This window comes from Hypomesus transpacificus, chromosome 15, assembly GCF_021917145.1.
Source record: "Hypomesus transpacificus isolate Combined female chromosome 15, fHypTra1, whole genome shotgun sequence".
Classification (NCBI taxonomy): Eukaryota; Metazoa; Chordata; class Actinopteri; order Osmeriformes; family Osmeridae; genus Hypomesus; species Hypomesus transpacificus.
This window is the reverse complement of record NC_061074.1, coordinates 7,471,277-7,484,108: the sequence shown is the minus strand read 5'-3', so window position 1 is coordinate 7,484,108 and position 12,832 is coordinate 7,471,277. Positions and strand designations below refer to the sequence as shown.

At 44.7% G+C, this 12,832-nt stretch overlaps 1 protein-coding gene across 1 annotated transcript in view; it reads left to right on the top strand.

Annotated features, from left to right (window-relative positions):
* Positions 1–579: 579 nt before the first annotated feature.
* The window catches only part of LOC124478106 (limbic system associated membrane protein), a 254,800-nt gene continuing 242,547 nt past the window's right edge, over positions 580–12,832 (top strand). The window contains exon 1 of the mRNA XM_047036244.1: positions 580–806. Coding sequence (XP_046892200.1) covers positions 743–806 — 64 coding nt within the window. The 5' untranslated portion in view covers positions 580–742. The remainder of the gene's footprint in view (positions 807–12,832) is intronic.

Genomic DNA, 12,832 nt, shown 5'->3' with positions numbered 1-12,832 from the left:
CAGAAGAGAGGGGGGGAGGACACACCTCTGAGTGGCACAGAAGACCTTTGTGGTGGTTTTACAGAGGGTAGCCAAAGGTCTACGGTTCCCCTGGCAGGCATGGTCGATGGTGTGAGTGAGTCAGTGTTACTCTCATTGGGTAGACCACCTACGGCCATGATAGGACTCACACTGAGCTACTGTGAGATCAATTGTACATCGAATCATTTTCGATAACTCCTTGTGAATAGTATCCTCCTATTCCTTACAACCTTTTGATCCCCACCAGCAACAGGTTTTAAACGGCTGCACTCTATGTTCCACATGATGTTCAAGTTCATGTGTTCAATAAAATATGACGGTTGCCAATTATGCAAATACAATTACAATGACATCACACGGACGAATATGTTTGACTATTCTCCAATAGCGTGTATCCTTTCCACATTTTCACAATCTAATACCATCACACTAAACTGTTCAAGTTGTGTCGACAACCTCGAAAATTGTATGGGCGCTAGGTGGCAGCGAAGAACAGGACGGGAGCGAATCACTGGACTTGCTGAAGAGGCTGCGTATGGTACCCCAGCACTTGAGTTGAATAGTGCGTAGCAGCGTTTGTAGGACTGAGCCTGGGAGCAGTTCGCCCTCTGCGCAGCGTTTCTGCAAGACTACCCCTCCAGTTCCCGAAAATAATTGTTAGAGACCTACGCTCTCAAGACTTTCACGTGCCGGAGAGGTTTTTGGTGCGGACGACGACATCATGAATTGCTTCTGGATACACACTCTCTGGATCCCCGGATTCTTTTTCTTTTTCGGATTTCAAGGTAAGGATAACTGTTTGGATCGGCTTGTATCATCAGCGCTTTTCATACTTCTCAACAATTTCCGTCCTTTACTTTTGAGTTTCTTAACGGTGTATTGTAGTCTGACTCCGTCGCTCATGCCAATGGTAATCTGTCTACTTTGAAATTGTATCATGCTGATGATCCTTGCCGAAATAAAACCTATTTGCATTTCATGGATTTTGATGATAGTAAAAACAAACAAACAAACAAACAAATCCCTCCTATAGGCTACAGGGGAATACGTTGGGTTGTGATGAGGAGGGGTGAGTGAAGTTCATTTGGGGTTATTGATTCTGACCAGCTTCCCAAACAGAGATTGGGCTCCGTGGCCTTTCAGCTGTCCAGATGCGCATTTGTGGTTAACTTATTATGTTAATACTGAATTCACTGAATACGTAGCATTGTTATGTTCGTAATGATCGTTATGATCTCAGACTCGCTGTGGCAATCGAACAACATCTCAATGGAACCTAATTAGAACATTGCTTTGTATGAGAACACACATTATGTTTTCATGGTCAAGATCAGGAGCTCCACTCCCAGACTGTGAACGGATGTCTTTTCCCCCCTCTCTGTACCCAGTCATCGTGATACTGGGCCCATTGAAGTGAAGCTCAAGCATTGGTGGTATCTAATCGAGAAGCATACTTAACCTTTTAATCAGGTTATTCATCACACAGAGGGGATTTGTGTGTCACAAGCATGCACATACACACACCTACATACACAATGTCACACACTTTCTTCTTTCTTTCTTTCTTTCTTTCTTTCTGTCTTTCTTTCTTTCTTTCTTTCTTTCTTTCTTTCTTTCTTTCTTTCTTTCTTTCTTTCTTTCTCAGAAACAGACACTACCATGTCAGATGTCAGGGTGACTTTTAGCAGGTTTTCCTCTGTAGAATTCTAACTGCAATTTTCCGTAGTATAGTTTCTTGGTGCAACCTGTGGGAGACTCGCAACAGCATTTTTATCATTGATCTCCGTCGGCCCCTCAAATCTTCCCCACTCCAGGGTGTGCTATCCTTTTACAGAGGGCTGCAACCTCCTCTGCATCCTCGCTCACTCTCCTCCTGCTCTCCGTGCCAAGCGCTTGTGTCTGGTTACAGCTTTGCCCAAGTTTCCGCCTTCAGTCCCATCCTATCCGCTTAGTTCTGTGGGAGGGTAAATGCTTCTTTTAATGGAACGTGTCCCAAGCTGCATGTGAGCCCAGAGGGCGGTGTCACATGTCTGTGGCCTGGACCACACAGGCCCACCCCTCCTGACCCACTTTCCCTCTTCATCTAACTTTAGATCACCCTGTTTATTGTGCTAAAACAATGCCCATTTGTTAAATGTGTGAGTTAGACGTGTCTTTGCTAACCAGTCTGTGCGGATAGAGATTGGCTGCTTTGTGTTATGCAGACTGCTCTTTTTAACGGTAACTAATGAGGCTGAACCCCGAGTGCATAGTAGGGGAAAGGTGTGTCTGCATTCTTGTGAAAATGTAGGAACACTAGAAACACTTCACTGCAAAGATGGTGTCTTGGTCTGTTGGGAGAATCCTTCACCTCGTTCGGCAATAATGGTAAAGGTCATTGTCAGAACGTACAGTATCACTCTTTGTAACATATTTTTGTCTCAGAGCATCGTAGCTTACAAGTTGTACCGATGTTTGTCTTTGTACCACGCTTTTCATTTTGAACCGTAAACACTTTTTAAATATCGATTATTTAAAGCCTTGGGCATTATCAAGTTGTTTACCTCGGAGAAGCTGCAGGGAAATGTACTCTCAGTCAATTGTACAGAGATAGCATAGCCCAAATGCTATGGGATAGTCGCGGATAAAAACCCATTGATTTCAGTTTTTTCCCCGGTAATAAAAATAATTGCCTTTTATGCTTTGATCAATGTTCAGGGCGCTTAAGGGGATAACACAGTTGTGAAATATGCTTATTCAAAGGGAAAAAGTGCCATCCTATTTCTGAAACAGGAGAACACAGGCAAAGAAGACAACCATGAATCCAACCTTGAATCCAATAATCTGTTCTGATGCCCTTCTGCTTAAACAGTCTTGGACCAAGATAAAAGGACAAGTGCAGCAAAACCCATGAAAACAGAACTTCCCCAGAATGTCAAACAGATGGGGAATTCACAGTCAGTTATGAGAGAGGGATAATAGTTAAACAGTCAGAATAGTCAATGTAATCCTGTGGGTTTTGTATTGATGCTCTCACCAGGAATTGATATGCTAACAGTGTTTATCCCTCCATAGGGTGGATGAGTTTACACATGCACACGCACACAGACATATGCACACGCATACACACACACCTACAGTATTGTCCCCGGTTGAAACAGATCCTTCAGAATTGACTGCAGTGTGGTCTACGTTTATATAGTCTGCTGGATTCAAAACCCTCTGTGTGGTAAAACCGGATGTTGTGGTCCAGACTGGAGGCTGGATATTGTGATTTCATCTAGTTTGGATCTGAGGGAAGTTGTGGTTGGGTTGGTTGGAGGTAAAGAATAATGAGAAGTGTATCTTTCAGGTGATATTGGTTTGGGAGTTCGTCTTTCAATACCAAGAGCTGTCGTGTTTGAAATGGTGTTGTGAAATGTGTGTTTGGGTTTGTGTACGCGTGTGTGTGTGTGTGTGTGTGTGCGCATCAAGAGGGGGTGAAACCGAGGTGAGTGGAGGTGAGAATCTGTAATGCACTGTAAATACTGCACAGTGGCCTCAGGGGGGAAGTACAGACAGCAAAGGATGGCTAGAGAGTAGGGGGAGGTGCGAGTGCAGGTGGCAGGGGGTATTGGCTAGAGACATAGGAGTTGGATCGGAGAGTTGGTCGTGGACTAAAACACAGCAGAGCATAACAGCCTCCAACACCTCCCTACTCCCCCTGCGCCACCTCACTCTCAGCCTCGTTAACGCCCGAGACGCTCCACTTCCCTGAGCCTGTCTCGGGAAAATGGCAATTAGCAGTCGCGTCACTGTACAAGGCCTTAGCGGCTCCAATCCCATTGCATCCATGGAGCTCAGAAACCCCAAAGGCTGGCTAGGTTAGCTAGCTTAACCTGCGATACTGTACATGGGTTGGCTTGACTAGCTAGCTTAACCTGCAATACTCAAGGCTAAATGGACTGGCTAGGGTAGCCAGCTTAAGCTGGAATACTGTACTTGGGCTGTCTAGGCTTGTGCAACAAGAGATGGCTTTAATTCTACCCAGGCTTTACTTGGTGGAGCTGTTTTAGGGTGAGCTCAGGGGAATTGGCTTGTGCTGAGATGAACCTGCTTGTTCTCTGCCATGACTGCTTGTTCTCCTGCTCTTCCTACATCCTCCCCCTCACCTGCCATACAGGTCAGGCCATTTCCAGCTCCACTGGCCCTCCCTGGGTTATTGGCTTTCCAGAGCAGCTGCCCCTCCCACTCCTCCCGGCTGTATGCCCCCCCTAAGGTGCTCAGCCCTGCTAACCTCCCACGCCTGGGGAGAGCTCTGCAGAGGGACCTATGCTCCTTTTTCAAAGCAAGAGGGGAAGTGAGGCCTTGTGCGTGCCTTTGTGCATGAGAGCCCATCTCACATACAGTTCTCTTTTTCCTTCCAATACAGTAGTATTGTTATCTCATTTGCTCAGTGATTACTTTGTCAGTGTTATCAGTCAGTATACAGTAGTTGCTAAAATACTTAAGCCTATTGTCACATGTTAATATTTCATATATATGAATGGGTATAGACTGTGAGCACATTTCTATTTGATAAATAAATAAAAGCACCTTATTGTTTTCTGTAAAAAGTCAGTAATTTCAGAAGATAATGTACAGTACATGCTACTGATGATTACTGCTAATTTGACTAGGGATTTTCATCAACTGGTGTATTTTCTTACATTGGTAGAAAGATAGAGATGCTGTATGCGTCAAGGAGAAGTACTCATTGAAATACCTTTTGTTCACCAGAATTAAACTTGCATTTTCTAAAGAGGCTTGTCATTACAGCAAAATGATACATTGAGAAGTTCTCTCCCTTTGTTCTCTGCTGCTGTCTGCGGAGGAGGAGATCCCTGACTTAATTGCTCCTCTTAGAGATTTTCCTTTTCTTCTTTCAGTTGGTTCAGGCAGGAGGACTCAGTAGTAGCATTCACTTGATACTTTGTTGCACACGATACAATACATGATTGTAATACTTGATTTGGCATAACGGTTCTGCTTGCATCGTCTCCCTGCCGCACCCAATGGAGACACCGTTTCGACATCCGAGCAGAGAGCAGCGACACATTACCCCTACGAAAGGAACACAGAACCAAGGGTGGAGGCCGGGAAAGGCGGAGACAGCAGATTGAAACAGAGCATCCTGTGTCACACTAAGCAATGCAAGGGGCAGCGATATCCTGATTAAATAGCCCCCGCTGCTAAGAAGGTGTGCCCCAACCGCGTGATATGACAAGTTGCTAGTGACGCGCTGTCTCGCGTCTCCTGCATGAGCCAGCTCCGCTTGATTATAGGTGCTGATTGCTGTCAAAACAGTTATACAAATGAACAGTCATGATTTTGACACTTCCTGGCAGCCACTGCAAAAACTCACAGCATACCATCCCACCTTTTGACACTGCAGTGCTACTGTTATTTGACAGTGTGACATGTCCAATGGTCTACAGTTGCTATGGACACTATCATTGAGGTCAAAGTGACCCATCTGTCTGTCCTGGTCTTATTCCCATCCTGTTACTTTACTCTTAACTCTTTGTCTCTCTGCTGCATATTTCATAAACCGTACTTTGCTGAGTGGCCCCACTCCCCGTTGTCTTATAGTCTAGATGAGAATGAACCGTGTCTTACAAGCCAACAAGGCCTCAGGGCTCTTGAGAAGAAGCGATGTTTAAGGACATTTCTGTTTGACCAAATCCTATCCTACTTCAGTCTAACTACTAACCCTCACCGTGAAGCCTGTAGGGTTCCAACCCTGCTGTTGTGTTAGCAAATCTTGTTGACTTTTTGTCCAAGAGAACATCTTAGTGGATAGCAGGTTGATATTTTGGGATTTTCATGATCCTGATGCTGTGTCTTCAAACTCACTTAACTACAGTGAATAACAAACACAGCATTAAGCACACAAGGTGCGTGATCGTACACTGCCTCCCGAACAGAGCAAACATCTGTTCTGTAGGACTTCCACCGCTGTTCCACCACCTGAGACTAACCGCGTTGGGATCATAAGAACACGCTCAGGCTTTGGAGGGAGATCTTAAAACACAGTATTGCTTCCCAACACTGCACAGTGCGCCATTTCCTTTCTGATGGTGTTTGACAAGCCCCTCCTGCGATCTGCTCTCACACTGTTTCAAGGTTTTCTGGTTTCATCTTTCCTCTTACTGGCAGATGTACATCTCTAGCCTTCCCTGAAAGAAAGAGGATCGGTTTCTCTCAGTGACACAGAGTGATCATTCAGAACCTGATTGTCTCTGGCAAGTCCAATAGCGATCCAATCCACACGTGGCCAGGCAAATGTCAGGCAATAATTGTTATTAATCTCTGCAGAGTATGAATGATACGGAATGTCTCAAGGCGTTTTAGGGTGTGGTGAACCTCACGGGAAAGCAATTTGTTCCACGTTCTCCTTAATATCCCCTCCTCTGTGAAACGAGAGCCTGTGAGTGCGTCTTCCAAAGTCATGTAATTAAGAGATGCCTCCCACATGTCTGCATGGATCAGCTGGTACTGTACCAGTGTGGTCTGACTCTGGGCAAAGAGAGGAAATGTCTCTGCCCTTCCATTCCTACCGTCCCTGGACCGTTTGGGTTCCTAATGGAAGCAGGGAACGTAAGATGTTCGTTACATCGTTACATCGATCATCGTTACAATGCTTCTAGTTCCTTTTACGATACTTTTCATTATTTTCATTTTCAACATGTCTTGTGCTTTAAGTGAAACTATTCAACTCACCAGTGTATGGTGAGCCGACAGAGACTGAGCCAGCATGGTTGAGTGTTAAACATTTTCCAGTTTCTTTGAGAGCTGTTGTTATTCACCTCAGGCTTTTAGCTTTGTTGTGTTTCCACAGGCGTCGTGTTAAAAGTCTGACATGCACGCTTTCTACAGGCAGTTTTCTCTCTCCTTGTTTATCTGGGTGCCAACGCTCCACTCTGGAGATGTAGATTTAATTAGGGTAAATCACACTTTGTAATTTTAATTAGTGTCTTTTTTGCTTTTGAGTTCAGGGTAGGGGAACATGGTGGTAAGCTCCGTTTTCTTGGAAAACTTAATCTCGTTACTATTCCTATAATGAATCACAGTCCCAAAGCACTAATGGAATTAGATGACTACTGTGTTGGAGAAAGTGGGACACGCACTGTCGGCATTGTGTAGATACCTCTGTTGCAGAGCTAATCTGGTCTGCTGAACCACCAACTAGACATCTACATTAATGTGCTTTAATGAATGTAATTAATGTTGTGGCCCAAAATTGCCCCAGGTCTCCACAGCACCTGTGATGTCATTTGGAAATTTCTGTCATACAGATGTGGAATTCCTTTATCACTCGGGTGATGATTGGTGGGGTATAAATTAAGCTAATGACAATATTTGTCTCAGTTTTTAATCTTCCAGTGGTTCTTTTGTGAGCTTGGGCTAATTATGTGTAGATGCATCTCTGCCAGCGATAAGGAGTGAAGGGAAAGGCCAGGTTACGGCATCCGGGCAAACTTGCCACGTGTTCCTTGAACACACAGCGAGATCGTATTCCTCTGTTCCTGAAGCAGCAGCAACAGCAATATCCTGATATTACAGCAGATATATCCTCTCCCAGACAATGTCAGCCAGGCCAGGTTATCGAGGCTGTGGCAATGTGGCATACTGAGTGAGGTATAGCTAAGCTGGTAACACGCTGCTGTAAATCTACTGGTATAAAGGAGCCAAGGGTCATTAATAAAACCTGCAGAGGAGAGATGGGGCGTTCAAATATTGTTGATCTTAATGTTTGCAAATAGACTTTAGGTTTCTTTCTTACCTCATGTGAAGATTCTGTGCTCTCCTCAACCTCCATGCCATACTGCAAATACTCTCTTCTTGAGAAAACCAAGGGATTTCATTAAGAATGCCACAAATCACAGCCAGGCAAGCATTCTTCTTCATGGAGGCTATTTTGAAACAGAGAACCGCAGTGACAGAAATAGTCTTCAGACGAAGGCAAAGTTGTTGTCAGTCATCTGAACAAACAGGTGAAGACTGCTGGCATGCATAATTTACAAACCGATGTTGCAAGTCCTTTGCCTGACTGCATCCTCCATACTTTTCATGTCACAGTGCATGTTGCCGGTGTGATGTTCTTAATTTCTTCATGATGACAGCCACTAACAACACCTCAGGGGTTTATGAGGTTTTCCAGGCTTGGCTGATTAAGGTCCAACTCATGCCTTTTCTCATGTCTGTGCCTCTTGCCTACTGGGAGCGGGTCTGTGAGTGGAGAGCTGGCAGGAGGGGACATGGGAGGAATCCTTAATTGGTTTATCAGGGAATACTGGGGGATGGCTTGGATGACATTGTGGCCAGCGGCCCTCCTTAAGGAGAGCCAGGAGGAGGTGTATGAAGACGTAAGAGAGGAATGAGGAGAGTTTAGGGAAGCATCTGGAACAGAATACACCGGAGCCAGCCCGGTCTTCTTGCTCTCTCCCTCTTTCATTCTACCTCTCTTGTTCACTCTCTCCGGAGCTATGATACAGGTCTAAAAGAGCCTTTCTATTTCAAGTAACAGCCAGGACAGATTTGTTGGCTTTTCCTCCAGAATTACAGTTTGCTTTAGAATACTTGCTACTCATTAACAAATTGAATGTAGATGGCTGATGTGGTGACAGAAAAGGTGATCCGATGCTAGGTTGTGGATAACACGTACAAATCAATGTTGTTACTGGAGGCATCATCTTAACACTTTGCAGAATGTTAAATTAGTTGTGATGGGATTTTGGGCAGATTGTTATATCAGGCAATCATTGGTAATTTGAGATACATTTAGTGACAGTTTATTCCCAACACAAGGTAATGTCCACAACAAGATCATTCTTAGTATGACAGTCAGCAGTGTTAACTCTTAACACAGTCCTAATAAACCATCAACAAACTAGCTCTGTTTTTAATCTGTGTTACTTAGATTCTGATTCTTCTGCTTCTAGACTAATTCTAATTTAAATACATCTTCTAAATTCTAATTTTTTCCATTCAGTTGAACATCTACTGTATATGATTTGTATTGAATCAGCTGACAGATTATCTTTTGCTTGCAAAATTCATGGCTGTTGGGAGTGAATGAAGGAGACTGATTATTTGCCTTCTAATATTGACACTGCTGTTTGTCTAAACTGTGTGGAGCTCGCTGGCTGACTGTCCGTCCGTCCGGCTGGTTGGCTGGGTGAGACTGGAAAATTCTGGTCTTTGAAATGGTAATCAACAGGGAACTCGGGCTCTAATGTTACACAATCATGGTCTTTCATCATCCCTTTTGTTACTTTAACAGCCAAATGAGCATGTTTTCTGGAAACATTCATTTTCACAGTAGAGGTTCCCCACACCACATAATTATTCACATTATGGCTATAAGCAGTGATCACACAGTAACTAGTCAGTCTGTGTGAAAAGAAACATATAATACTCATGTTCAGCTCACTCAGCTCTGGTGATTCATCATCTTAATGGGGTATTTAATCCTGTCAAGACGTGGGTAGCCCAACTCACACATATGTCTATACTCCAAATATCTCCAGCAATATGTTAACGTCATATTTTATATATGGAAGATGGATATCAAATAAATATCTTGCATTATATTTTTCATTATTCTTAAGGGAGAATGACAAATCAGGAATATTTATGCAATCCATTTTTATTTTCCCAATCTCACAGTATTGTCTGAAACAAAACCAAAACGTTGTGTTCAATTAATTCTCATTCATCCTCAATGATTGTTTTCGACTGACTGTGGTTCTGAGTGAGTGGTTTGGAGGGCCTCGTCCTGTTGTGTGTTCTCCTCAGACACACGGTGCTCGAGGAATCCTGGATTGTGCTTATCTGCTGCTGAGAGGTGTGTCCTGGCACGTATCCATGGCGCCCATGAAGACAGGGATCCACTGGCGAGATGTGAAACAAATGAGGTGACATTCTTGGCGGCAATGTGACCACAAGGCACACTGGGAAGGGGAGCGTGGGGTGGACGGGGGTGCCTTTGCCAGGGATGGATCACACAGACTCTCATGCACACGGTCACACACTCACAAACACACACACACACACACTTTCATGGCACATGAGACCCTCAGAAACAGAAGGCATCTCAATCTACAGTGTGGCGCGGTTGTTTACTTTAACTGCTAAAACGTCCTTGGCAAGGCTAGGCTGCCTGAGTCCCCTGTAGTGCTGGCATTCTATTGTGTAGAATCTACAAACAGTGCAGCACAGAGAGAGAAAGAGAGAAAGAGAGAAAGACCAATCCTTCTCACTGGGGGACACTCAGCTTCAGGCAAAGCCGCTCCACACTGTCCTTGAACTCCTGGGGTAAACTTCAACTCTCTGGCCCCGTCCACTCGTCCATCTGACTGACCAGGGACAGGGACAGACCGACAGACAGAGACTGTCTGACGTTTGGCTTGTTTCACTGTGGATGGATTTGGGGCTCTGAGGAGTGAGGTGAGGTCCTTCACTCCTCTGGCTTAGACTGCTGCAAACAGATTTGAAAGTTGGGAATTAATAAATAGGATTATCCATCTTTAGTGAAAAGTAGACGCTAATTTATTCACTTATAAGTACAACTACAAACACAGCACCACGGCAACTCCCCTCCACACACACTCACACACTTTGCTTCTCGTGGTCCTGTCTTAGACAGTGGAACGGCACCGTTGGTTAGGGCCTGTATGGTCCAGGTTAAGGTTAGAGGTGGTATCAAAGGGGGGCTGACAGATGTTTCAGGACACTGAGTCCCATCATTAACCGGCGCCCTCCATCATAACTATAGGTCACTGTCACTTAGCGCTCCTCCTAGACCTGACCTGTCCGGCTTGGACAAATACCAGGTCCACACTAGTAAAATGTCTTTTTTCTTCCTACGATGTGTGTGGGGAGTGTATGGATGTGAATGTTTGATAACTTAATGTACACATTTACATTTAGTCATTTGGCAGACGCTCTTATCCAGAGCGACTTACAGTAAGTACAGGGACATTCCCCCCGAGGCAAGTAGGGTGAAGTGCCTTGCCCAAGGACACAACATCATGTGGCGCGGCGGGGAATCGATCTGGCAACCTTCTGATTACTAGTCCGACTCCCTAACCGCTCAGCCATCTGACTCCTCCATTTTGTCATATTGTCCACCTCCTCCACATTGTCATAGAGTGATGTATGTGTCTGGTATTAAACAATAAACATGAACAAATCAGTATGGGTGTGCTAGGGACAGTATTCAACACTAGTCTAGTGGTTTCATGATTGCCCACCTTCATTTTATCTATGCCATATTGGCTTGCATGATTAGGGTTTAGTGTCCAAAGCCTGTGTTGCAGGCCAATAGGCTTGTTAGCTTCAGAAATTGATGTTTCAGAACGCCTGGAGACTTCCACATATTTAATTGTTATATTGCAAAGTTGGCACTTTGCCAGCCAACACTGGCTGGGCTGGCTGGCGCTCTGCTGCCATATAAAACCATAAAGTTGTGGAGCGCAGATGATTCGTGCTGCCTTGCAGCCCGCTTTAATATCTGGAGGGCTGATATCTGAATATAAATGAGCAGGCCCAGCTTCTGTGAGCCTGGGCTTGTGGAAGTACTGTGTTTTCTGTAGGCACCGGCATTTCTGGTCATTCTGGCACCCTAGACAAGATCTCTAACAACACCACCCCCCCACCCGTACTTTTTTTGTGTGTGTTTTTGATAACAATATAAAAAAACGTGTCAATTCCCAACCAAGATTCTTTTCTCGATTTTTGGGTGTTGGTGATGCTGACCTGCATGTCTTCCTGGTGCTGGTTCTGTTGCATGTTATCTTCTCATAATGAATTGCAAAGTTAGACTTTGGTAAGTGTAGAAATAGATCATTTGGACCCCAAATTATTCCGATTGGATCCCATGGCATGGTAACCTACCACTGTACTGTTTTACCATCCAGTGGTGTAGTGTAGTCCTTTGTAGTGAGTATACTGTGATTTTGCCCTCCCAGCCTCATACTTGCCTGTCCCAGAGCGACACCCCATACACTAAGCACTGTGACGTTTCCATATACAAACTCTGTTTGTATGTCAGCATGTGTGCTGCTGATATCTACCAAACTTTCGGTCCCTCCACTTTAACCAAGGATGCCTGTTTTAAAACTCCCTAGCCTGACTTTCAGTCCACAATGCTGGCCAGTTCTCACCATCTCTCTCATCTTCTGAAACAAGGAAATATAAACGTTTTATTCTGTTTACTGCTGTACTCAGGCACACGGACAGACACACAATATCATATGTAAGTTACTGACACGTACAAGCAGGGACGGACTGGGAGTAAAAAATAACCCCTGAACTTTGATCCAGACCGGCCCTGATGTGATGCTGGTTAGGGACTTCGACGCTTAACAGCGCGCTAATTAACACTAATGGGTGCTGATTGCCAGACGAGGATCTGGTAAGATAAATACCTAAAATACCTAAATACCTAAGATAAATGTGGAAATACACTGACCGCGATTTGCGGTTGGGCAAAGGCGCAGATGAAGCTGCGGTCGCAATGTTAGTAAATGAGGCCCTAAGAGAGGGTACTAATTTGAGAACCATGCAGTTGGTGTGTTGGAAAGAGGGAGAGATAAAGAAAAAGACAAAGTCTTACATAGTATAACTCCATTTCTGAGCAGAGCACAGCCTCCTCTCCTTCACATTAATTGGACTTTGAGTGTGACAGTCAGTCAGACATCCACCCAGAGCCCAGCTCAGCAGGCAGGCATGCCCAGGGGTAGGGCTCCTCCACTGGGACAGGCATTCAGCTATTACCCCTGTCTTTCTGGTGTGCAGCAGCAGAGCT